General features: G+C 53.8%; 1 protein-coding gene across 1 annotated transcript; it reads right to left on the bottom strand.

Annotated features, from left to right (window-relative positions):
- LOC132382748 (double C2-like domain-containing protein alpha) lies at window positions 1-26514 on the bottom strand. Its single transcript, XM_059953199.1, is given in 11 exon segments — window positions 1-302; window positions 514-610; window positions 1098-1179; window positions 1649-1797; window positions 3935-3988; window positions 18633-18756; window positions 18866-18975; window positions 19872-19946; window positions 22890-22969; window positions 26227-26374; window positions 26377-26514. Coding segments are annotated over 11 exon segments (1179 nt in total). The 3' UTR covers window positions 1-180.
- Between the last annotated feature and the right edge of the window lie 820 nt (window positions 26515-27334).

Raw genomic sequence — 27334 nt, 5'->3', positions numbered from 1 at the left:
GTGGGAGAGCAGGGTTTAGCGGAAAGATCGGGGATAAGGGAAGGAGGGAGGTGACGGTGAGGGTGTGGAGAGGAGGCAGATGTTGTAGATAGGGTGGAGAGGTGTGAGACGACGTGGAGTGGTAGAGAGAAGGTGAAGAAGATGGAGGGCGGTGCCAGTGAGGGGTGTGGCTTCCCCAGGTCAGTTGCTGAAGTGATTGGTCAGCTTATGCCAGCGCTCTATCCTCTGGCCCGCCTTCTGCAAACACTCCTGCCAATGGCGACCGGGCTGTCCGCGGGATTCCGTCCCCAGTGTCACTCCTCCTGGAGGGAGAGAGGGAGAACACACCTCAGTGTTGGTCAAGGGGCAAAGGCTCCCAAAACTCCACCCACCCTTCCCCCTCCACCCTCAGCCCACACCCTCCATCATCCCCTATTCTCCTCCCTCAGCCTCCTCTTTCCCCATCCTACACCTCACTAACAGTCATGATGATGGACCCTCTATCATTTCCCCCCCCCCCATCCCCACACTCACCGATGAGATGGTTGGGCCTGCCGAGGTGGTGTTCCCAGACGGTGACCTGCAGGAAGCAGGAATGGAGGGTGGTAGGGTCGAGGGTGAAGAGGAAATCCTGCAGATGGGGTGGTGGTTTACTCATCAGTGGGTGGTATCTGCAGCCGGAAGCCCCTCACCTCCTCCACCCCTCCCTCGATACCTCCATGCTTTCTCACCTTCCCTCCTTTCTCCATCACATTAAACAGGGCTTCCTACCACATCCCTCTCACCCTCCCCTCTCCCTCTCCCCCCGCATTTCACCCGACCTCAACTTCACTCCCCCCACCCCTTCTCTGTATTCTCTTTCCCCTTTTCACCCTTCCCTTCTCTCCCCATCACCCTCTCCCCCACTCCCCCACTGTCTCTCCCCACTCTCTCCCCTACTTCCATCCCCTCACACTCTCTCCCCACTCTCTTCCCTCTCCATCTTCTCTCCCTTATTTCCTTCCCTATTCCCTTGCTCTCTCCACCTCCCCTCCATCCCCTCTCTCCCTCCCCCACTCTCTACCCTCACTCTCCCCTACATTCCCACCCTCTCCCCCCATTCTCTCTCTCCCACTCACCTCATTAAACTCGGGATTGAGGGTCCGTTTCCTCACACCTGTTTTGTGTTTAGACGACTTCCCTCCATCAGGCCTCAGGTACCTGGACCAGGAGCCAATCACAGGCTGAGGGGCAGCATGGCACAGAAGGATCCCACACTCCAATAGCAGGGGCACAGAAAGATCCCCTACAGCTTGCCCAACATGCACAGGAAGATCCCACACTCCACCCCGACCCGTACGGAAAAATTCCATGGGAAGGTGCCACACAGGAAGATCCCATGATGCAACCTGACAGGGGTATAGAAGGATCCCACACACCAGTGGTGAAGATTCAGCACAGCAAGATCCCAGGAACAGTGCCATCGAAAAGGGGAACCCCAGACATGTGATTTCTCCTGGAGTGTTTCCAATGAGATCTGGAAATTACGGTGATCGACTCCACAGTGGACACAGGAAGTTCCCAGGAACTACTCCCTCTGAGCTCAGGATCATCCCAGAAACAGCCCTCCCCCGACCCCAGTGGCCACAAAAAGAATCCAGCCCCCCTCCCTTCCACAGCCAGAACTCACGCCTTGACATAGGGGTCAGAGAGCCCATGGGGGTCCATGGCAGCAAGGTGGGCACAGCGGACGATAGACAGGGTTAGCTGGTGGCTGGAGGAGCAGAACCAGAGGCCCAACAGGATCCGACCAAGCTCCCCTTCCTGGGGCCCATCCGGCTGGAGGGGACGGGAAGAGTGAAGGGATGAGTGGAGAACAGTGTTAGAGGGAGGGTGCAGGGAAAGGAGGATGAAGGGAGAGAGAGAGGGAGTGAGAGAGAAGAGACTTGATCAGAGATGACAGAGTCACACCTTCCCCAACCTCAGCATCTGGGGACTGAGAGACACCGGACAGTGTTCAGATCTCCCCTGAGAGAGAGGGACTGAGAGACACCGGTCAGTGTTCAGATCTCCCCTGAGAGAGAGGGACTGAGAGACACCGGTCAGTGTACAGATCTCCCTGAGAGAGAGGGACTGAGAGACACCGGTCAGTGTACAGATCTCCCCTGAGAGAGAGGGACTGAGAGACACCGGTCAGTGTACAGATCTCCCTGAGAGAGAGGGACTGAGAGACACCGGTCAGTGTACAGATCTCCCCTGAGAGACACCGGTCAGTGTACAGATCTCCCTGAGAGAGAGGGACTGAGAGACACCGGTCAGTGTACAGATCTCCCTGAGAGAGAGGGACTGAGAGACACCGGTCAGTGTACAGATCTCCCTGAGAGAGAGGGACTGAGAGACACTGGTCAGTGTACAGATCTCCCCTGAGAGAGAGAGACTGAGAGACACCGGTCAGTGTACAGATCTCCCATGAGAGAGAGGGACTGAGAGACTCCGGTCAGTGTACAGATCTCCCTGAGAGAGAGGGACTGAGAGACTCCGGTCAGTGTACAGATCTCCCATGAGAGAGAGGGACTGAGAGACTCCGGTCAGTGTTCAGATCTCCCCCTGAGAGAGAGGGACTGAGAGACACCGGTCAGTGTACAGATCTCCCCCTGAGAGAGAGGGACTGAGAGACTCCGGTCAGTGTTCAGATCTCCCCCTGAGAGAGAGGGACTGAGAGACACCGGTCAGTGTACAGATCTCCCATGAGAGAGAGGGACTGAGAGACTCCGGTCAGTGTTCAGATCTCCCCCTGAGAGAGAGGGACTGAGAGACTCCGGTCAGTGTTCAGATCTCCCCCTGAGAGAGAGGGACTGAGAGACACTGGTCAGTGTACAGATCTCCCCTGAGAGAGAGGGACTGAGAGACACCTGTCAGTGTACAGATCTCCCCTGAGAGACACCGGTCAGTGTACAGATCTCCCCTGAGAGAGAGGGACTGAGAGACACCGGTCAGTGTACAGATCTCCCCTGAGAGAGAGGGACTGAGAGACACCGGTCAGTGTACAGATCTCCCCTGAGAGACACCGGTCAGTGTACAGATCTCCCATGAGAGAGAGGGACTGAGAGACTCCGGTCAGTGTTCAGATCTCCCCCTGAGAGAGAGGGACTGAGAGACACCGGTCAGTGTACAGATCTCCCTGAGAGAGAGGGTCTGAGAGACATCGGTCAGTGTACAGATCTTCCCTGAGAGAGAGGGACTGAGAGACACTGGTCAGTGTACAGATCTCCCCTGAGAGAGAGGGACTGAGAGACACCGGTCAGTGTACAGATCTCCCCTGAGAGACACCGGTCAGTGTACAGATCTCCCCTGAGAGAGAGGGACTGAGAGACACTGGTCAGTGTACAGATCTCCCTGAGAGAGAGGGACTGAGAGACACCGGTCAGTGTACAGATCTCCCCTGAGAGACACTGGTCAGTGTACAGATCTCACTGAGAGAGAGGGTCTGAGAGACACCGGTCAGTGTACAGATCTTCCCTGAGAGAGAGGGACTGAGAGACACCGGTCAGTGTACAGATCTCCCTGAGAGAGAGGGTCTGAGAGACACTGGTCAGTGTACAGATCTCCCCTAAGAGACACCGGTCAGTGTACCGATCTCCCCCTGAGAGAGAGGGACTGAGAGACACCAGTCCGTGTACAGATCTCACCCTGAGAGAGAGGTACTGAGAGACACTGGTCAGTGTACAGATCTCCCCTGAGAGACACCGGTCAGTGTACAGATCTCCCCTGAGAGAGAGGGACTGAGAGACACCGGTCAGTGTACAGATCTCCCCTGAGAGACACTGGTCAGTGTACAGATCTCCCCTGAGAGAGAGGGACTGAGAGACACCGGTCAGTGTACAGATCTCCCCTGAGAGAGAGGGACTGAGAGACACCGGTCAGTGTACAGATCCCACCACCCTGATGGAGGTTTGGTTCCTGTGTGCACGTTTACCTCCTGCATGTAGAAAGCGATTCCTCTGAGTGGTGGTGACATAGGAGACTGGGGCTGTGTGAAAAATAGCAGACAGGTGATTGAGAAGGTGCCCGAGAATGACCATCGTCCTGTGTTTCAAACTCTGCTGAGGATTCAGGGGAGGGGCTTTTCACTGCCCGACTGAGAGAGAGACTCACACACAAACAAAATGCATTAGCTCCTACCTTCATCCTCAGAAGCGTGTACAATATGTCCGTAAAAAAGCTGGCATACCCCCGCACCCGGTACTTTCCTCCAGACACCTTAAAATTATGCCCCCTCGTGTTAGCCCTTTCCACACTGGGAAGAAGTCTCTTACTCTCCACTCAATCTATGCCTCTTACCATTTTGTACACCTCTATCAAGTCCTCTCTGACCCTTTTTTGCTCCAAAGAGAAGCCCTAGCTCTCAACCTATCCTCATAAAACTTTCTGTCTAATCCAGGCACTGACTTGGTACCCTCTCTAAACCTTCTCTATCCTTCCTCTGGCGTGACCAGAACTGAACAGAACACTCCGCATGGTCCAACCAGGGTTTTATAGAGCTGTAACATTACCTCACGGTTCTTGAACTCAGTCCCCTAACTAATGAAAGCCAACACACCATACACCTTCTTAATCACCCTAGCCACTTGCACGGCAATATTGACATGGACTCCAAGATCCTTCTGTTCCTCCAGGACACTAAGACTCCTATTTTCAAGTTCGTCCTTCCAAAGTAACGGCAGAAAGGACCCAAGAACAGAGCCTCATAGTAAATGGACGTCTCTGCTGAAAAGGGATGAGGGGGGGATTTATATGCCAGCAGGAGTGGGGGGGGGGGATCTGTGGGATTGGATGCCAGCAGGAGTGAGCGGGGGGGATCTGTGGTGTTGGATGCCAGCAGGAGTGGGGGGGATCTGTGGGGTTCGATGCCAGCAGGAGTGGGGGGGGGATCTGTGGGATTGGATGCCAGCAGGAGTGGGGGGGGAAATCTGTGGGGTTCGATGCCAGCAGGAGTGGGGGGGGATCTGTGGTGTTGGATGCCAGCAGGAGTGGGGGGGATCTGTGGGGTTCGATGCCAGCAGGAGTGGGGGGGGGATCTGTGGGATTGGATGCCAGCAGGAGTGGGGGGGGGAAATCTGTGGGGTTCGATGCCAGCAGGAGTGGGGGGGATCTGTGGGATTGGATGCCAGCAGGAGTGGGGGGGGGAAATCTGTGGGGTTCGATGCCAGCAGGAGTGGGGGGGATCTGTGGGATTGGATGCCAGCAGGAGTGAGTGGGGGGGATCTGTGGGGTTGGATGCCAGCAGGAGTGGGGGGGATCTGTGGGATTGGATGCCAGCAGGAGTGGGGGGGAGATCTGTGGGGTTGGAAGCCAGCAGGAGTGGGGGGGGATCTGTGGGATTGGATGCCAGCAGAAGTGGGGTGGGGGGGATCTGTGGGATTGGATGCCAGCAGGAGTGCGGGGGGGGGGGATCTGTGGGATTGGATGCCAGCAGGAGTGAGCAGGGGGGATCTGTGGGGTTGGATGCCAGCAGGAGTGGGGGGGGATCTGTGGGGTTCGATGCCAGCAGGAGTGGGGGGGGGATCTGTGGGATTGGATTGGATGCCAGCAGGAGTGGGGGGGGGATCTGTGGGATTGGATGCCAGCAGGAGTGGGGGGGATCTGTGGGGTTGGAAGCCAGCAGGAGTGGGGGGGGGATCTGTGGGATTGGATTGGATGCCAGCAGGAGTGGGGGGGGATCTGTGGGATTGGATTGGATGCCAGCAGGAGTGGGGGGGGATCTGTGGGATTGGATGCCAGCAGGAGTGGGGGGGATCTGTGGGGTTGGAAGCCAGCAGGAGTGGGGGGGTGGATCTGTGGGATTGGATTGGATGCCAGCAGGAGTGGGGGGGGGGATCTGTGGGATTGGATGCCAGCAGGAGTGGGGGGGATCTGTGGGGTTGGAAGCCAGCAGGAGTGGGGGGGGATCTGTGGGGTTGGAAGCCAGCAGGAGTGGGGGGGGGGATCTGTGGGGTTGGAAGCCAGCAGGAGTGGGGGGGATCTGTGGGATTGGATGCCAGCAGGAGTGGGGTGGGGGGGATCTGTGGGATTGGATGCCAGCAGGAGTGTGGGGGGGGATCTGTGGGATTGGATTGGATGCCAGCAGGAGTGGGGGGGGATCTGTGGGATTGGATGCCAGCAGGAGTGGGGGGGATCTGTGGGGTTCGATGCCAGCAGGAGTGGGGGGGATCTGTGGGATTGGATGCCAGCAGGAGTGGGGGGGGGATCTGTGGGGTTCGATGCCAGCAGGAGTGGGGGGGATCTGTGGGGTTCGATGCCAGCAGGAGTGGGGGGGGGGATCTGTGGGATTGGATGCCAGCAGGAGTGGGGGGGGGATCTGTGGGATTGGATGCCAGCAGGAGTGGGGGGGGGATCTGTGGGGTTCGATGCCAGCAGGAGTGGGGGGGATCTGTGGGGTTCGATGCCAGCAGGAGTGGGGGGGGGATCTGTGGGATTGGATGCCAGCAGGAGTGGGGGGGGATCTGTGGGATTGGATGCCAGCAGGAGTGGGGGGGGGATCTGTGGGGTTCGATGCCAGCAGGAGTGGGGGGGATCTGTGGGGTTCGATGCCAGCAGGAGTGGGGGGGGGATCTGTGGGGTTGGAAGCCAGCAGGAGTGGGGTGGGGGGATCTGTGGGATCGGATGCCAGACATGGTGGGTGTATCTAAGGCGGAGATTGATAGGTTCTTGAATGGTGAGTGCGCCAGAGGCAGTTGGCAGGAGAACTGGGGATGAAGGGGCAGGTCTGGAGAAATAAATCAGTCCTGATTGAACGGTGGAGAGGACTCAATGCGCCCAATACTGTGACTAGAGGAACTCAGCAGATCAGGCAGCATAATTTTAGAGAAAACTACGTTTTCGCCGGCAGCGAAGCTGAGAGTTAACCCGAGCAGATCGGCGGTACCGTCCCTTTTCCTGACCAGCACCCGCTCGCTAGATAATAAAATGGACTCTCTGAGACTAAGAAGGAACGCAGAGAAAGAGATGAAAAACTGCCGTGTTCTGGTTTTCATCGAAATGTGTTGAAACAACTATAAACACGAGGAAATCTGCAGATGCTAGAAATTCAAACAACAACACACAAAATACTGGTGGAACACAGCAGGCCAGGCAGCATCTATAAAGAGAAGCACTGTCGACGTTTCGGGCCGAGACCCTTCGTCAGGACTAACTGAAAGGAAAAATAGTAAGAGATCTGAAAGTAGTGGGGGAGGGGGAAATGCGAAATGAATGGAGAAGACCAGAGGGGGTGGGATGAAGCTAACAACTACATGCCGGACTGGGCCCTGCATCTGGACGAAGTGACTCCGTTCTGCGCAAAGGGAACCCCCGTCTGAGAAATCTAAAGATTGAATCTGTGTGAATAATGACAATGGTTGGTGTACAAGCTTCTGTATTTAGCAGTCACTGTTCTGAGGGCATTGATAATTTTAAAATTGAAAGCCGGTCACATAACCTGCTCAGGGAGTTTGCTGTTGTGTCCATCACACCCGAGCGCGCACGCCGGGCTTTAAACCATCATCATCTCTCTACATCATCTTTTATCTGCAATTTGAGGGCAGTTCTGAGGTGTCAGTGTTGCAGATGAAGAAAGGAAACTAGGGAGCCATGATGGAGGAGCTGGCCAAAGTTGACTGGATGGATATCCTAGCAGAAAGGACAGTGGAACAGCAATGGCAGGTATCCTTGGGAATAATGCACAAGGTGCAAAATCAGTTCATCCCCCGGAGAAGGAAGGATTCAAAGGGGGGAAAGGGGCCACAGTGGTTGACAAAGGAAGTCAGAGATTGCATAGCATTAAAAAAAATGGAAATATGATAGGGCTAAGGTGAGTGGGAGGATAGATGATTGGTAAGTTTTTAAGGAACAACAGAACTTAACTAAAAAGACAATACGGGGAGAAAAAATGAGGTACGAACGCAAGCTAGCCAGGAATGTAAAGGAAGATAGCAAAAGCTTTTTTTAGGTATGTGAAGAGAAAGAAGATAGTTAAGAACAATGTTGGGCCCTTGAAGAATGAATTGGGTGAAATTATTATGGGAAACAGAGAAATAGCAGAAGAATTTAATGAGTACTTTAGATCTGTTTTCACTAAGGAAGATACAAGCAATCTCCCAGATGTATGGATGGGCCAAGGACATAGAGTAACAGAGGAAATGAAACAGATCGACATTGGGAAGGAAACGGTGATGAGTAGACTGATGGGACTGAAGGCTGACAAATCCCCAGGTCCAGATGGTCAGCACCCTAGGGTACTAAAGGAGGTGGCCCTGGAAATTGCGGATGCATTGGTAATCATTTTCCAATGTTCCTTAAATTCAGGATTAGTTCCTGAGGAATGGAGAATGGCTAATGTTATCCCACTTTTTAAGAAAGGAGGGAGGGAGAAAACAGAGAACTATCGACCTGTCAGCCTGACATCGGTGGTGGGAAAGATGCTAGAGTCCATTATTAAGGATGAAATAGTGGCATATCTAGATAGCAGTGATAGGATTGGGCCGAGCCAGCAAGGATTTACCAAGGGTAAATCATGCTTGACTAATCTGTTGGAGTTTTTCGAGGATGTAACCAGGAAGTTAGACGGGGGAGATCCAGTGGATGTAGTGTACCTCGATTTTCAGAAGGCATTTGATAAGGTCCCACATGGAAGATTGGTGGGTAAAATCAAAGCTCAGGGCATCGGGGAGAAGGCATTGACATGGATAGAAAACTGGTTGGCAGATAGAAAGCAAAGGGTAGCGGTGAATGGGTGTTTCTCTGAATGGCAGGTGGTGACTAGTGGGGTGCCACAGGTGCCACAAGTTTGCTGATGATACTAAGCTGGGTGGCAGTGTGACGTGATGAGGCTGATAGGAGAATTCAGGGTGACTTGGATAGGCTGAGTGAGTGGGCAGATACTTAGCAGATGGCGTTTAATGTGAATAAGTGTGAGGTTATCCACTTTGGGAGTAAGAACAGGAAGGCAGATTATTATCTGAACGGTGTAGAGTTGGGTAAGGGAGAAATACAAAGAGATCTCGGAGTCCTTATTCATCAGTCACTGAAGGTGAATGAGCAAGTGCAGCAGGCAGTGAAGAAGGCTAATGGAATGTTGGCCTTTATTACAAAGGGAATTGAGTACAAGAGCAAGGAAATCCTCTTGCATTTGTACAGAACCCTGGTGAGACCACACCTGGAGTATTGGGTACAGTTTTGGTCTCCAGGGTTAAGGAGGGACATCCTGGCTGTAGAGGAAGTGCAGCGTAGATTCACGAGGTTAATTCCTGGGATGTCTGGACTGTCTTACGCAGAGAGGTTAGAGAGACTGGGCTTGTACACGCTGGAATTAAGGAGATTGAGAGGGGATCTGATTGCAACATATAAGATTATTAAGGGATTGGACAAGATAGAGGCAGGAAGTATGTTCCAGATGCTGGGAGCATGGTTTGAGAGTAAGGGGTGGGTCATTTAGGACAGAGTTAAGGAAAAACTTCTTCTCCCAGAGAGTTGTGGGGGTCTACCTTTAGTGGAGGCCAATTCTCTGGATGCTTTCAAGAAGGAGCTAGATAGGTATCTTATGGATAGGGGAATCAAAGGATATGGGGACAAGGCAGGAACCGGGTATTGATAGTAATTGATCAGCCATGATCTCAAAATGGCGGTGCAGACTCGAAGGGCCGAATGGTCTACTTCTGCTCCTATTGTCGATTGTCTATAAAAATACGCATTCAGACGGTCTCTTCATAATTGCAGGAGACGCTAATCGTGTTAACCTACAGGACATTTTACCGAAATTTCACCAACGAGTCATCGTTGCCAGCGGAGGAACAAACCGTATTTATACAGAAGCTGTACTTACGAAGCTACCTTGGCAGGAGGCCGTCACAAACGGAGTCGGAATTTGCGAGGAAAACGCCTCATCTGTCACCGGCTACATCAGGAAGTTGCTACCTCAAGGACGGTCATCTTACGGCCCAACCAGAAGCCCTGGGTGAACCCGCGACGCTGCCTTCAAGTCTGGTGACAGAGCAGCCCTTGAAACTTCGTCTTAGGCACCAAGAGGGCAAAGACGGCCTACTTACCCCCCCCCCCGGTCCGATAATGTGGGCATCAAAGGCAACACCGACTACGCAAAGGAAAACAGCGTCGACTGCACCTGTGACATCTCCAAACCACCCGTCACGACACCAGCCCCGACACGGGTGACGGTCACAGTCTGTATGTGAACTCGACAGAAAGTCAACTCCTGTAAGGCGGCCGGGGCAGGAGAGATCCCAGGCCGAGTTTGCACACCGTCTCTTCACGGATATCTTCAACACTTCACTCATCCAGGCTGCCGCCCCACAGGCTTCAGAGCAGCCGCACTGTACTAAAGAACTCTACACCTTCACAACCACGGTCCAATGGGCCAAGCACAGCGAAGTGTTTTGAACGGCTCACATCAAAACCTCCATTCCTGCCACCACTGCACACTCAGCAATAATCTTACCGACAGAACCGCTCTATCTGCCAGCACCTGGCCCCGACACACCTGGAAAACAAGGACACATGTCAGAACGCTGATTCTGGATTTCCGATCGGCATTCAACACTGCTGTTCCACAAGTCGGTGAACAAACCCCTCCTCAGTGCAACCGGGCGTTACCCTTCCTAATCAACAGACCTCGGGGAGTCAGGATCCTCCCCTTCACCCTCAACGCGGGTGTCCCCCAGGGCTGTACACTCCGCTCACACACCCAACTGCACGGCTACAAGTTCGCCGATAACACGGCAGTGTGGGGCCCATCACCAACAATGATGAGCCGGGCCTACAGAGAGGAGGTGAAAGAGCTCCGGGCCCGGAGCCAGGCAAATGTCGACAAGACGAAGGAGATGGTTATCACGCCAGCCCACCCACCTTCACAGCAGCTGCAGAGAAAAGCCGTCTCCAACTCCTGCGAGCGCCATCCCAAACCACTCCGTTTTCTGAAGGCAGCTGGTCTTTGCAACCCATCCCCACGTCATTCTACAGATGTGAAGCCGAGAGCTTTCTAACAAGCTGCATCATTGCACGGTACAGTAAGTGTACGGCGGCGCACAGGAAGGCTCTACAACAGGTAGTCACAACCGCCCAGTGTATGACCTTCACCAGCTCACCTGCCAACAAAGAGGTATATACAGAAAAGGGCCAGGACATCACGAAGTATTCCGCGCACTCTGCTGTTTGTCCCACTCCCATCAGGGAGGAGGCTGCCAAGCATCCACACAGGGACACCAGACTTTAAAGCGGCTCCTTGCCCCAAGCAGTAATGCTGATCAATATCTCTACCCACTAACTCCACCGTCATTCACCTGCTACAATTTATTGTTACATACAATCAACCTGTGCAGCTAAACTATCTTATGTGTTTATAAGAGTATAAGACCATATGGCATAGGAGCAGAATTAGGCCGTTCAGCCTATCGGGTCATGGCTGATCCCGGATCCCCCTCAACCCCATGCACCTATCTTCTCGCCATATCTTTTGATGCCCTGACAGAACAGGAAACTATCATTTTCCGCCTTAAATACACCCACAGACTTGGCCTCCACCGCAGTCAGTGGCAGAGCACTCCACAGGTTCACTACTCTCTGGCTGAAGAAATTCCTCCTTGCCTCTGTTCTAAAAGGCCGCCCCTCAATTTTGTGGCTGGATACCCCCACCATAGAAAACACCCTCTCCACATCCACTATCCAGTATTTTCAACATTCGGTGGGTTTCAAAGCCATCACCCACCCACCCCACCCTGTGCCCCGCATCCCTCTAAATTCCAGTGAGTACAGGCCCAAAGCTGCCAAATGCTCCTCATATGTCAACCCCTACATTCCTGGAATCATCCTCGTAAACCTTCTCTGGACTCTCTCCAATGACAACCCATCCTTGCTGAGATACGGGGGCCAAAACTGTTGAAAATACTCCGAGTGCTGCCTGACTAGTGTATTGTAAAGGCTCAGCATTATCTCCTTGCTTTTATAGTCTATTCCACTTGAAATAAATGCTAACATTGCAATTGCCTTCTTTACCACAGTCTAAACCTGTAAATTAACCTGGGAGTCTCGCACAAGGACAGGAGTCCCTTTGCATCTCTGATGTTCGAGCCTTCTCCCCATATTTACTGTGTCTTATTATTCTGTTCTTTATCTTTTGTGTTGGTTATTTTTTGGCTGCATCGGGTCCCGAGTAACAATTATTTTGTTCTCCTTCCACTTGTGTACAGGAAATGAGTTTAAGCAGGATTGAATCTTGAATCTATGGAAGGAAAAATAGTTGACGCTTCGGGCCGACACCCTGCATTTGGACTGGAACGGAATGGACATTGTTCTTCTGGTCCATTTCCCTCCACTGATACTGCTTGGCCTGTTTGAGTTCCTCCTGCGTTTTTCTGTGTGTTTCACGGAGAGGCAGGGTAGGACAGGGGCAGTTGAGACGGGCGTCGTGGGGCGCGGGGAAGTGGAGGGGCTCCGGCTGAACCATCATCCGATGTGCTCGTCGGACCCAGGCCTCGGGATAGCAGGCGGGAGGGAGTCCCGCGTAACGTGAGCCGTCTCGCAGGGATGCCCACCGTGCGCCTCCTGTACGGGCCGCCCCTGCACACCTTCCACTTCCTCGCCTTGGAGGTCCCCAGTGGAAATCTCTTTTACGCAGCGGGGTACATCGGGGACCTGGGGTGGGATTAACAGGGTTTTGAGCAGGTTCACTGACACCTCGTCTACCTGTCCATTCTGTGGGCGGGAGGAGTCAGTTTACCACGCGTGACCGGAATGTCAAAGGCCCTCTATTGTGGACCTGTACTCTTCCAGGTTGAAGAAGAGGGCGGGGAACACCATAAAGTACTCCTCCCATCCTGCGCACGGACTGTTTGAACTGCTTCCGTCTGGTAGGCGCTTCAGATCCCTCCAGACTAAGACCAATAGGCACTGGAGAAGTTTTTTCCCTACTGCGGTCACTTTGCTGAACAGTTAACTGCCGGTTAACTGTCGGCTAACTATTACTTGGATTGCACTACTTGTATGTATAATCTATATTTTCATTTATATTTATCATTATTATTGTTATGAGCAGAGAGACAACATCTGCTGGAAGTAAATTCCTTGTATGTGTACAGGTACTTGGCGATTAAAGTCTGATTCTGATTCTGATTCTGCAGCCGCTCAATGAGCTTCTCAGGGGGCCGCTGCTGAGGTTGGTCCCGCGCTCCTCGTATACGGGGCGGGTCGTGAGGAGGGCTAGGGTGGCCATTCACGGGTCTAGGCGGCGGAAAGTGGAGGGCGCTGCCCGGGCCGACTGCCTGCCATATCCCCGAAGATACGTTCGTGCCTGACTGTCCGGGAGACGCGGCTGAAATGGGTTCAGGGGAGGACTTCCGGGAGCGGTGCCCCCCCCCCCGGGGTATTGACTGTTTTTTATAGACGGTGGTAACTATGTTTTAATCTGTTTATACTTACTGTTTTACAGATATTGAATGTCTGTACCTTGTGTATATGTTATGTAAATAAACAGTTTGTTAAAAGGGGCAGTTGTGAGTCAGCTCGGTGTGTGGACTCTCATAGGCTGATGTACAAGAACCTTGGGGTGCAAGACCACAGCTCCCGAAAGCGGCCGCACAAGTAGACAGGACGGTAGAGAAGGTTTACAGCGCATTTACTTTCATCAGTTGCGACACCGACTACAAGAGTCGGGAAGGTTTGGTGCAGTTTTATAAAACTCCGGTCTGCACATCCGGAGTAATATATTCGGTTCTGGTTGCCTCATTACAGTGCGGGTGTGGGGGCTATGGGTGCCGCCTGGATTAGGGGCATGTGGAGGTTTTGGAGAGGTGTAGAGAGTTCACCAGGATGCCGTCTGGATCTGGGGCATGTGGAGGTTTTGGAGAGGTGTAGAGAGTTCACAAGGATGCCGTCTGGATTTGAGGGTGTGAGCTGGAAGGAGAGGCTGGACAAACTTGGGTTGTTTTCTCTGGAGCGACAGAGGCTGAGGGGCAACGTGATCGAGATTTATACGATTATGAGAGGCACTGATAGCGGAGGCAGCCAGTATAACCATATAACAATCACAGCACGGAAACAGGCCATCTCGGCCCTCCTAGTCCATGCCGAACTAGTCCCACCTACACGCACTCAGCCCATAACCCTCCACTCCTTTCCTGTCCATATACCTATCCAATTTTACCTTAAATGACTGAACTGGCCTCTACTACTTCTACAGGAAGCTCATTCCACACAGCTATCACTCTCTGAGTAAAGAAATACCCCCTCGTGTTTCCCTTAAACTTCTGCCCCCTAACTCTCAAATCGTGTCCTCTCGTTTGAATCTCCCCTACTCTCAATGGAAACAGCCTATTCACGTCAACTCTATCTATCCCTCTCAAAATTTTAAATACTTCGATCAAATGCCCCCCTCAACCTTCTACGCTCCAATGAATAGAGACCTAACTTGTTCAACCTTTCTCTGTAACTTAAGTGCTGAAACCCAGGTAACATCCTAGTAAATCGTCTCTGCACTCTCTCTAATTTATTGATATCTTTCCTATAATTCGGTGACCAGAACTTCACACAATATTCTAAATTTGGCCTTACCAATGCCTTCTACAATTTTAACATTACATTCCAACTTCTGTACTCAATGCTTTGATTTATAAAGGCCAGCGTTCCAAAAGCCTTCTTCACCACCCTATCTACATGAGACTCCACCTTCAGGGAACTATGCACTGTTATTCCTAGATCTCTCTGTTCCACTGCATTCCTCAATGTCCTACCATTTACCCTGTATGTTCTATTTGGATTATTCCTGCCAAAATGTAGAACCTCACACTTCTCAGCATTAAACTCCATCTGCCAACGTTCAGCCCATTCTTCTAACCGGCATAAATCTCCCTGCAAGCTTTGAAAACCCACCTCATTATCCACAACACCTCCTACCTTAGTATCATCGGCATACTTACTAATCCAATTTACCACCCCATCATCCAGATCATTTATGTATATTACAAACAACATTGGGCCCAAAACAGATCCCTGAGGCACCCCGCTAGTCACCGGCCTCCATCCCGATAAACAATTATCCACCACTACTCTCTGGCATCTCCCATCTAGCCACTGTTGAATCCATTTTATTACTCCAGCATTAATACCTAACGACTGAACCTTCTTAACTAACCTTCCATGTGGAACTTTGTCAAAGGCTTTGCTGAAGTCCATATAGACTACATCCACTGCCTTACCCTCGTCAACATTCCTCGTAACTTCTTCAAAAAATTCAATAAGGTTTGTCAAACATGATCTTCCACGCACAAATCCATGCTGGCTACTCCTAATCAGATCCTGTCTATTCAGATAATTATTAATACTATCTCTAAGAATACTTTCCATTAATTTACCCACCACTGATTTCAAACTGACAGGTCTATAATTGATAGGCTTACTTCTAGAACCCTTTTTAAACAATGGAACCACATGAGCAATACGCCAATCCTCCGGCACAATCCCCGTTTCTAATGACATATTAAAGATCTCCGTCAGAGCTCCTGCTATTTCTACACAAACTTCCCTCAAGGTCCTGGGGAATATCCTGTCAGGACGTGGAGATTTATCCACTTTTAAATTTCTTAAAAGCACCAGTACTTCCACCTCTTTAATTGTCATAGGTTCCATAACTTCCTTACTTGTTTCCCACACCTTACACAATTCAATATCCTTCTCGTTAGTGAATACCGAAGAGAAGAAATCGTTCAAAGTCTCTCCCATCTCCCTCGGCTCCACACATAGCTGACCACTCTGATTCTCTAAGGGGCCAATTTTATCCCTCACTATCCTCTTGCTTTTAATATAACTGTAGAAACCTTTCGGATTTACTTTCACCTTATTTGCCAAACCAACCTTGTATCTTCTTTTAGCTTTTCTAATCTCTTTCTTAAGATTCCTTTTACATTCTTTATATTCCTCGAGCAATTCCTTTACTCCATGCTGCCTATATCTATTGTAGACATCCCTCTTTTTCCGAACCAAATTTCTAATATCCCTTGAAAACCTTGGTGCTTTCAAACCTTTAACCTTTCCTTTCAACCTAACAGGAACATAAAGATTCTGTACCCTCATAATTTCACCCTTAAATGACCTCGATTTCTCTATTACATCCTTCCCATAAAACAACTTGACCCAATCCACTCTCTCTAAATCCCTTCGCATCTCCTCAAAGTTAGCTTTTCTCCACTCAAAAATCTCAACTCTAGGTCTTGTCCTGTCCTTCTCCATAATTATATTGAAGCTTTATCGCCAGAGTGGAAATGTTTAATACCAGAAAATATGCATTAAGGTGAGGGGGGGGGAAGTGAAAGGAGAAACGTGCAGAAAGTTCCTCTTTGCCTGGAGTGGGTTGCCAGCGGCTGTGCGGGGCGCATGGACATGATAGACAGGGAGGGGCCCGTGGATATGCGGTGAGGTGTAGGGGAAGGGGTTTTGGAGACTGGGAGGGGCATAAGGGAGAGGGTGATGGAGTGAGGTGTTGAGGAAAGGGTTTTGGAGTCGGAGGAGCATAAGGGAGAGGGTGATGGAGTGAGGTGTCGAGGAAAGGGTTTTGGAGTCGGAGGGGCATAGGGGAGAGGGTGATGGAGTGAGGTGTTGAGGAAAGGGTTTTGGAGTCTGGGAGGGGCATAGGGGAGAGGGTGTTGGTGTCGAGGAAAGGGTTTTGGAGACTGGGAGGGGCATAGGGGAGATGGTGGAGTGAGGTGTCGAGGAAAGGGTTTTGAAGTCTGGGAGGGGCATGGGGAGAGGGTGATGGAGTGAGGTGTCGATGAAAGGGTTTTGGAGACTGGGAGGGGCATAGGGGAGAGGGTGATGGAGTGAGGTGTAGGGGAAGGGGTTTTGGAGACTGGGAGGGGCATAGGGGAGAGGGTGATGGAGTGAGGTGTAGGGGAAGGGGTTTTGGAGACTGGGAGGGGCATAGGGGAGAGGGTGATGGAGTGAGGTGTTGAAGAAAGGGTTTTGGAGACTGGGAGGGGCATAGGGGAGAGGGTGATGGAGTGAGGTGTCGAGGAAAGGGTTTTGGAGACTGGGAGGGGCATAGGGGAAAGGGTGATGGAGTGTGGTGTCGAGGAAAGGGTTTTGGAGACTGGGAGGGGCATAGGGGAAAGGGTGATGGAGTGAGGTGTCGAGGAAAGGGTTTTGGAGACTGGGAGGGGCATAGGGGAGAGAGTGATGGAGTGAGGTGTCGAGGAAAGGGTTTTGGAGACTGGGAGGGGCATAGGGGAGAGGGTGATGGAGTGAGGTGTCGAGGAAAGGGTTTTGGAGACTGGGAGGGGCATAGGGGAGAGGGTGATGGAGTGAGGTGTCGAGGAAAGGGTTTTGGAGACTGGGAGGGGCATAGGGGAGAGGGTGATGGAGTGAGGTGTCGAGGAAAGGGTTTTGGAGACTGGGAGGGGCATAGGGGAGAGGGTGGTGTCGAGGAAAGGGTTTTGGAGACTGGGAGGGGCATAGGGGAGAGGGTGATGGAGTGAGGTGTCGAGGAAAGGGTTTTGGAGACTGGGAGGGGCATAGGGGAGAGGGTGATGGAGTGAGGTGTCAAGGAAAGGGCTTTGGAGACTGGGAGGGGCATAGGGGAGAGGGTGATGGAGTGAGGTGTCAAGGAAAGGGTTTTGGAGACTGGGAGGGGCATAGGGGAGAGGGTGTTGGTGTCGAGGAAAGGGTTTTGGAGACTGGGAGGGGCATAGGGGAGAGGGTGTTGGTGTCGAGGAAAGGGTTTTGGAGACTGGGAGGGGCATAGGGGAGAGGGTGATGGAGTGAGGTGTCAAGGAAAGGGCTTTGGAGACTGGGAGGGGCATAGGGAAGAGGGTGATGGAGTGAGGGGTTCGACGAGATGGAGATGAATGTACGAGGGATCTCGGAGATGAAGAGGTATGTACAGGAGGGAAAAGGGCACGGAGATGGGAGTGACGTAGAGGAGGGGTGAAGGAAACGGGGAGGGGCAGAGGGTTCAGGTATAGGAGGTGGAGATGAATCGGGGTATAGGGGAGGGAGGAGTATAGAGAGATGGGATTAGAATGGAAAGGGATGTGGGGAGGAGAGTGTTGGAAACGGGGAGGGGCAGAGGGTTCAGGTATGGGAGGTGGAGATGAATCGGGGTATAGGGGAGGGAGGATGTCTCAGAGTGAGGTGTGTGGGAGAGGGATGGGATTAGAATGGAAAGGGATGTGGGGAGGAGAGTGTTGGAAACGGGGAGGGGCAGAGGGTTCAGGTATGGGAGGTGGAGATGAATCGGGGTATAGGGGAGGGAGGATGTCTCAGAGTGAGGTGTGTGGGAGAGGGATGGGATTAGAATGGAAAGGGATGTAGGGGAGGAGAGTGTTGGAAACGGGGAAGGGCAGAGAGTAATGAGGGTTCAGGTATGGGAGGTGGAGTTGAATCGGGGTATAGGGGAGGGAGGGGTATAGAGGGATGGGATTAGAATGGAAAGGGATGTGGGGAGGAGAGTGTTGGAAACGGGGAGGGGTGTCAGGGAGGAAAGGATAACAGAGACAAATTGGGGCACAAGGGTAGGGTTCTCGAAGATAGGGTGGGGTGCAGGGGAGGGAATGGTGTCGGGAAGGATTAGGGTGATGAAGACGAGTTGTGGTATAGTGGGGTATGACTCAGGACCGTTCTCCCCCACCCCCACACCTCACCGGCGGTCTCTCTAGAACGATATTAAAGCGCCGTCGCTGGTCGGCTGTCAACTTCCGAAGTGGGACCCGCGTTTCCCCAATGAAGTCGTTGTGACCCAGCAGGTCGGCATCGCAAACAGAAACCCTGCGGGGACAACAGGAGACCATGGGTTACAGAGGAAGATCTCACAGCCCAGGATTTCCAAGTATCCTGCTCCCGCACGAGGAACTGTCCCCCAGTCTCACCCACTCGCCTGAGAGTTTTCCGAAGGAGATCCTCGTCCATCACTCCGTAATAGACCAGCGTCTCGTTCCAGCAAGGGTTCAGGGTGTTACGCACCGTCTTTGTCCTCAGCTTGTTTCCCTGGGAATAATAACATCCATGGTTACAGAGGGAGTTTCACTCTGTGTCTGATCCCGGGAATGTGTGATGGGACGGTGTGGAGGGAGATTCACTCTGTGTCTGACCCCGGGAGTGTGAGATGGGAAGGTGTGGAGGGAGATTCACTCTGTGTCTGACCCCGGGAGTGTGAGATGGGACGGTGTGGAGGGGGATTCACTCTGTGTCTGACCCCGGGAGTCTGTGATGGGACGGTGTGGAGGGAGATTCACTCTGTGTCTGACCCCGGGAGTCTGTGATGGGACGGTGTGGAGGGGGATTCACTCTGTGTCTGACCCCGGGAGTGTGAGATGGGAAGGTGTGGAGGGAGATTCACTCTGTGTCTGACCCCGGGAGTGTGAGATGGGACGGTGTGGAGGGGGATTCACTCTGTGTCTGACCCCGGGAGTCTGTGATGGGACGGTGTGGAGGGGGATTCACTCTGTGTCTGACCCCGGGAGTGTGAGATGGGAAGGTGTGGAGGGAGATTCACTCTGTGTCTGACCCCGGGAGTCTGTGATGGGACGGTGTGGAGGGGGATTCACTCTGTGTCTGACCCCGGGAGTGTGAGATGGGAAGGTGTGGAGGGAGATTCATTCTGTGTCTGACCCCGGGAGTGTGAGATGGGACGGTGTGGAGGGAGATTCACTCTGTGTCTGACCCCGGGAGTGTGTGATGGGAAGGTGTGGAGGGAGATTCACTCTGTGTCTGACCCTGGGAGTGTGTGATGGGAAGGTGTGGAGGGAGATTCACTCTGTGTCTGGCCCCGGGAGTGTGTGATGGGACGGTGTGGAGTCGCTCCCCGCTCTATCTCCCTCCCCCTCTTGCCCACTCCTCCCTCGACCCATCGCTGCCGATTAGGACATGGATCCAATACCCACCTTGCAGGGTCCTGGCAGAAGGTGGAGCTTCACGTAAGGATCCGAAAGACCGTTCAAATCCATTGGCTTCAGACCCTGCCAATCAGGAGAGGAACAGGTCAGAGCTTAGCCAATGGGAGGAGAGCAGATCGCACCATTGGGCGGACGGAGCAATGAGTTTAACTTCTCAAAGCGTTGTACAAATTGGTGCGAATGTGTAACGTCTGACTGGACCAGGTGAGAGAGGCACAGCAACTCACTGTCAGCAGACAAAGGGTTGGTTTTTGACTTCAGAGGGAGGAAATCAGAAGTGCATCGGAGAATTAGGTGTGGAAAGGGTCAGCAACTTTAAATTCCTCGGTGTTATCATTTGAGAGAACCTGTCCAGGGACCAACACGGAACTGCAATTACGAAGAAAGCGCGTCTGCTTCCTCAGGACTTTGTGAAGATTCGGCATGAAATCTAAAACTTGGGCAAGCTTCTATAGATGTGTGGAGGCGACTGGTTGCATCACGGCCTGACATAGAAACACCAACGCCCTTGAGCGGAAAATCCTGCAGAAAATAGTGGATATGGCGAGGCAATCACGGGTAAAGCCCTCTCCATCACTCCTCATCTTCACGGGTAAAGCCCTCTCCATCACTCCTCATCTTCACGGGTAAAACCCTCCCCATCACTCCTCATCTTCACGGGTAAAGCCCTCCCCATCACTCCTCATCTTCACGGGTAAAGCCCTCCCCATCACTCCTCATCTTCACGGGGAAAGCCCTCCCCATCTTCACGGACATTTGTTGCAGGAAAGCAGCATCCATCATCTGGGACCCCACCAACCAGGACATTTTTTCTTCTCGCTGCTGCCATCAGGAAGGAGGGGCAAGAACGTCAGGACTCACACCATCAGGTTCAGGAACAATTATTACCTCTCATCCATCAGGCTCTCGAACCAGTGGGAAAACGCCACTCAACTCCACTGAACCGTTCCCACAGCCAAGGAACTCACTTTCAATGACTCTTCATCTCATATTCTTGATAGTTATTTCTTCTTTTCTCGTTTGTATTCGCCCAGTTTGTTGTCATTTTCCTGTTAGTTGTTTGTTCAGTGTAGTCATTCATTGTTTCTAGTGTTCCTGAGGCTTGCCGTGTACGCCAGTAAGGGTGTGAATCTCGGAGCTGTACTGTATGGTGACATGGGGTATTTGATACTAAACTTTGTTTGAATTTTAAAGTTTTAGAGTGTGTACAGGGAGTGGCTCTGATGTGTGTCAGTGTGTACTGATGAAGGGTCTCAAACTGAAATGCTGACTGTTTTCCTCTCCACAGGTGTTGCCTGCTGTGTTCCCCAGGACTTGTGTGAGTGTTGGGTTAAGATGTGTTTTCAGTTCCACGTCCATAGGTGCCTCAGTTGCCACACAAGTCGAGCAAGGAGCTTCAGGCAGCCTCCGTTCATCAGGGGGTAATGTTGCCGCTCGATGAAACTCCAGTTAGACCACACTTGAAATATTTAATGTGTTCAGTTCTAGTCACCTCATTATAGGGAGGATGTGGAAACTTTAGACAGGGTGCAGAGGAGATTCACCAGGATGCTGCCTGGATTAGAGAGGGTGCAGAGGAGATTCACCAGGATGCTGTCTGGATTAGAGAGGGTGCAGAGGAGATTTACCAGGATGCTGTCTGGATTAGAGAGGGTGCAGAGGAGATTCACCAGGATGCTGTCTGGATTAGAGAGGGTGCAGAGGAGATTTACCAGGATGCTGTCTGGACTAGAGAGGGTGCAGAGGAGATTTACCAGGATGCTGCCTGGATTAGAGAGGGTGCAGAGGAGATTCACCAGGATGCTGCCTGTATTAGAGAGGGTGCAGAGGAGATTTACCAGGATGCTGCCTGGATTAGAAAGCATGTCTTATTAAGATAGATAGAGTGAGCTACGGTTTTTGTCCTTGAGCGACGGAGGATGAGAGGTGACCTGATAGATGTGTAGAAGATTTTGAGAGGCATTGACAGAGTGGACAACCAGAGTACGGAAATGGCCAATACCTATAATTTAAAGGTGTTTGGAGGAGAGTATAGGGGGGATTTCAGAGGTAGGTTTCTTACACAGAGAGTGGTGGGTGTGTGGAACACTCTGCAGGAGGTGGTGGTAGAGACAGATATATTAGGGCCATTTAAAAGACAGACATATTCATGGATGAAGGAAAAAGGAAAGGTTATATGAGAGCAAAGGGTTGATCTTGGAGAAGGTTTATCGAGGCCAGAACTGAACGGTGGTCTAAGCACCTGTGCTGTGACCCCCCCTACAGACTATTACCTTTGTGAGAGATTGCCCCCCCTCACAGACTATTACCTTTGTGAGAGATTGCCCCCCCACAGACTATTACCTTTGTGAGATTGCCCCCCCACAGACTATTACCTTTGTGAGAGATTGCCCCCCCTCACAGACTATTACCTTTGTGAGAGATTGCCCCCCCCACAGACTATTACCTTTGTGAGATTGCCCCCCCACAGACTATTACCTTTGTGAGATTGCCCCCCCTCACAGACTATTACCTTTGTGAGAGACCGCCCCCCCCACAATTACCTTTGTGAAGAGATTGCCCCCTCACAGACTATTACCTTTGTGAAGAGATTGCCCCCCCTCACAGACTATTACCTTTGTGAGAGACCGCCCCCCCCTCACAGACTATTATCTTTGTGAAGAGATTGCCCCCCCACAGACTATTATCTTTGTGAGAAATTGCCCCCCTCACAAACTATTACCTTTGTGAGAGACCACCCCCCCTCACAGACTATTATCTTTGTGAGAAATTGCCCCCCTCACAAACTATTACCTTTGTGACCGCCCCCCTCACAGACTATTACCTTTGTGAGAGACCGCCCCCCTCACAGACTATTACCTTTGTGAAGAGACCGCCCCCCCTCACAGACTATTACCTTTGTGAAGAGATTGCCCCCCCACAGACTATTACCTTTGTGAAAGACCGCCCCCCCTCACAGACCATTACCTTTGTGAGTGACCGCCCCCCCCCCTCACAGACCATTACCTTTGCTCTGTGAATTGAACACTGCAGAACCTGCTCCTCCGACCGGTACAACAGGTCAAATTCCAGAGTGCCCAGGCTCACTGGAATTACAAGACAGCAGCATTAGTGAGGGCAAGGGAGAGAGAGGAGTGGGGGACGGAGAGGAGTGGGGGACGGAGAGGAGTGAGGGACGGAGAGGAGTGGGGGACGGAGAGGAGTGGGGGACGGAGAGGAGTGGGGGACGGAGAGGAGTGGGGGACGGAGAGGAGTGAGGGAGGGAGAGGAGTGAGGGAGGGAGAGAGAGGAGTGGGGGACGGAGAGGAGTGGGGGACGGAGAGGAGTGGGGGACGGAGAGGAGTGGGGGATGGAGAGGAGTGAGGGAGGGAGAGGAGTGAGGGAGGGAGAGAGAGGAGTGGGGGACGGAGAGGAGTGAGGGACGGAGAGGAGTGGGGGACGGAGAGGAGTGGGGGACGGAGAGGAGTGGGGGACGGAGAGGAGTGGGGGAGGGAGAGGAGTGAGGGAGGGAGAGGAGTGAGGGAGGGAGAGAGAGGAGTGAGGGAGAGAGAGGAGTGAGGGAGAGAGAGGAGTGGGGGACGGAGAGGAGTGAGGGAGGGAGAGGAGTGAGGGACGGAGAGGAGTGGGGGACGGAGAGGAGTGGGGGACGGAGAGGAGTGGGGGACGGAGAGGAGTGGGGGACGGAGAGGAGTGAGGGAGGGAGAGGAGTGAGGGAGGGAGAGAGAGGAGTGGGGGACGGAGAGGAGTGAGGGAGGGAGAGGAGTGAGGGAGGGAGAGGAGTGAGGGAGGGAGAGGAGTGAGGGAGGGAGAGGAGTGAGGGAGGGAGAGAGAGGAGTGGGGGACGGAGAGGAGTGGGGGACGGAGAGGAGTGAGGGAGGGAGAGGAGTGAGGGAGGGAGAGAGAGGAGTGGGGGACGGAGAGGAGTGAGGGAGGGAGAGAGAGGAGTGGGGGACGGAGAGGAGTGTGGGACGGAGAGGAGTGGGGGACGGAGAGGAGTGGGGGACGGAGAGGAGTGTGGGACGGAGAGGAGTGGGGGACGGAGAGGAGTGAGGGACGGAGAGGAGTGAGGGAGGGAGAGGAGTGAGGGAGGGAGAGGAGTGGGGGACGGAGAGGAGTGAGGGAGGGAGAGGAGTGAGGGAGGGAGAGGAGTGAGGGAGGGACGGAGAGGAGTGAGGGAGGGAGAGGAGTGAGGGAGGGAGAGGAGTGAGGGAGGGAGAGGAGTGAGGGCAAGGGAGAGGAGTGAGGGAGGGACGGAGAGGAGTGAGGGAGGGAGAGGAGTGAGGGAGAGAGAGGAGTGAGGGAGGGAGAGAGGGAGGGAGAGGAGTGAGGGAGGGAGGGAGAGGAGTGGGGGACGGAGAGGAGTGGGGGACGGAGAGGAGTGGGGGACGGAGAGGAGTGGGGGACGGAGAGGAGTGGGGGACAGAGAGGAGTGAGGGACGGAGAGGAGTGGGGGACGGAGAGGAGTGGGGGACGGAGAGGAGTGGGGGACGGAGAGGAGTGGGGGACGGAGAGGAGTGAGGGAGGGGGAGGAGTGAGGGAGGGAGAGAGAGGAGTGGGGGACGGAGAGGAGTGGGGGACGGAGAGGAGTGAGGGAGGGAGGGAGAGGAGTGAGGGACGGAGAGGAGTGAGGGACGGAGAGGAGTGGGGGACGGAGAGGAGTGGGGGAGGGAGAGGAGTGGGGGACGGAGAGGAGTGGGGGACGGAGAGGAGTGGGGGACGGAGAGGAGTGGGGGACGGAGAGGAGTGAGGGAGGGAGAGGAGTGAGGGAGGGAGAGGAGTGAGGGAGGGAGAGAGAGGAGTGGGGGACGGAGAGGAGTGAGGGAGAGAGAGGAGTGGGGGACGGAGAGGAGTGGGGGACGGAGAGGAGTGAGGGAGGGAGGAGTGAGGGAGGGAGGAGTGAGGGAGGGAGAGGAGTGGGGGACGGAGAGGAGTGAGGGAGGGAGAGAGGGAGGGAGAGGAGTGTGGGACGGAGAGGAGTGGGGGACGGAGAGGAGTGAGGGAGGGAGGAGTGAGGGAGGGAGGAGTGAGGGAGGGAGAGGAGTGGGGGACGGAGAGGAGTGAGGGAGGGAGAGAGGGAGGGAGAGGAGTGTGGGACGGAGAGGAGTGTGGGACGGAGAGGAGTGAGGGAGGGAGAGGAGTGGGGGACGGAGAGGAGTGGGGGACGGAGAGGAGTGAGGGAGGGAGAGGAGTGAGGGAGGGAGAGGAGTGAGGGACGGAGAGGAGTGGGGGACGGAGAGGAGTGAGGGAGGGAGAGGAGTGAGGGAGAGAGAGGAGTGGGGGAGGAAGAAGACTGAGGGCGGGGGAGGAGGGTAAGGGAGGGAGCGGAGTGACGACATGGGAGTGGGGGAGGTGTGGGGTTGGGAGCGGAGTGAGGGCGGGGGAGGAGGGTAAGGGAGGGAGAGGAGTGACGACATGGGAGTGGGGGAGGTGTGGGCGCAAGGTAATGGGAGGGAGTGATGTGTGGGCAAGGGAATGGGGAAGGGAGAGATGTGAGGGCAAGTGAGTTGGGGAGGGAGGGGTGGGACGTCAGGGAGCGGGGGAAGGGGAGGGAGAGAAGAGGATGGTGCGAGGAGGAGGGAGATGGAGGTGTGTTGGTGGTGAGGGTGTGTATGAGTAGTGAGGGGGATAAACGGGGAGGAGACGGGCCAGTGTGGGTGAGGATGTTGGAGGGAGAGGTACTCCAAAACTACGGGGCACAAACTTTGGGTGAGATGAGAGAGATTTAAAAGGGACCCAAGGGGGCAATATTTCTCACTAAGAATGGGGAACGAGTTGCCAGAGGAAGTGGTTGAGCAGGGACAGTAGGAAGCACTGGGAGTGTTTGGGGACATGGACCAACAGCAGGGAATCGGGTGGACACCGTGGCCGTTAGGGATTTTCTCTTTGGAGCGAACGACTTGTCGGGGCGTACAAAATGGTAAAAGATATTGACCGAGCGTGGACAGCCAGGGCGGAAATGGCTACCCCTAGGGACCATCATTTCAAGGTGATTGAAGAAAAGTGCGGGGAGTTGTCAGAGGTGTTTTACTCAGCCTGTCAGGGGTGAATGTAGAATCAGGTACAATACGGGCATTTTATTACGCAAAGAGTGGTGAGTGTCGGAACCCCTCAGCCCCACGGTCTCCAAGCAGCGACCCTCCTGCGTCAGTAGGTTTTCTGCCCCAGGTGCTAAGAGATGACGACTGGGGCGGGGTGGAGGGGATGGAACAGCAAGGTGAGGCGGCAGAGTGGAGACGGGATGGGCGGGAGGGAAGGAGGAATGGAGGGATTTAGGGATGGAGAGATTGACGAACTGAGGTGATGGATGCCGGGACTGAGGGCCGGAGATCAGGGAACCACTCACTTGAATCATCCGAGTCATTGGCATCGAGTTCCGGAGACTCCGGGTGCGGCTGTGGTCCGGCTCCAGCTTCGGCCTCGGCACCCGCCGCCAATCCGGGTCTGGGCCCTTCGGCTGATCCATTCCAGGTCCCGCTACGGGTTCTGCCGCTGATCCGGCTCCGGGTCCGCGTACGGCCAGCGGTCGCGGGAAGCGGTGCGAGATGTGAGGAATGGGCCGGATGGGTCCCGGGTTCACGTCAATAGCCATGTGTTCGTGTATGGACGGAGCGGATTTCTCCCTCCCAGCCATGGAGCCGGAGGGGACAGAGTGTTGATTTGGAACGGAGTCGGAGTAGAGAGAGGGCGGGAGTGGGAGTGGAAAGGATGGAGACCAGAAGCGGACTGGGAACAACTTGGAGAGGTTACCGTGAGAGTGGAGCCCGACGGAGAGCGGGAGGGGAGTAAGTCCGGAGCAGACCAGAGTCAGACTGCAGCAGGACCGGGGTTGTAGGATCGGAGTAGATCAGGGTCAGACTGCAGCAGGACCGGGGTTGTAGGGTCGGAGTAGATCAGGGTCAGACTGCAGCAGGACCGGGGTTGTAGGGTCGGAGTAGATCAGAGTCAGACTGCAGCAGGACCGGGGTTGTAGGGTCGGAGTAGATCAGGGTCAGACTGCAGCAGGACCGGGGTTGTAGGGTCGGAGTAGATCAGAGTCAGACTGCAGCAGGACCGGGGTTGTAGGGTCGGAGTAGATCAGGGTCAAAGTGGGATTGATCGGAGTCAAATCAGCAAATTCGGATAACAGTGGAATGGAACCAGAGCCGAACCTGAAGTGAGATAAACCAGATCGATAGCAGACAGACCAGAATGAAGTCTGGAACGGACCACGGAGGTAAAACCGAGACTCCTCCTGAGATCTCAGCCTCCGACCCTCCCCGCGTCCGGAGATCCCTGTGTCTGACGCTCCCTGCGTCCGGAGATCCCTTTGGCCGAAGGTCACTGAGTCCGGAGATCCCTGTATCCGACCCTCCCCGTGTCCGGAGATCCCTGTGTCTGACGCTCCCTGTGTCCGGAGATCCCTTTGGCCGAAGGTCACTGAGTCCGGAGATCCCTGTGTCTGACGCTCCCCG

Source organism: Hypanus sabinus, chromosome 29 (assembly GCF_030144855.1).
Source record: "Hypanus sabinus isolate sHypSab1 chromosome 29, sHypSab1.hap1, whole genome shotgun sequence".
In the NCBI taxonomy this organism is placed as follows: domain Eukaryota; kingdom Metazoa; phylum Chordata; class Chondrichthyes; order Myliobatiformes; family Dasyatidae; genus Hypanus; species Hypanus sabinus.
The sequence above is the reverse complement of the archived record's forward strand: the minus strand, read 5'-3'. Positions and strand labels throughout refer to the sequence as shown.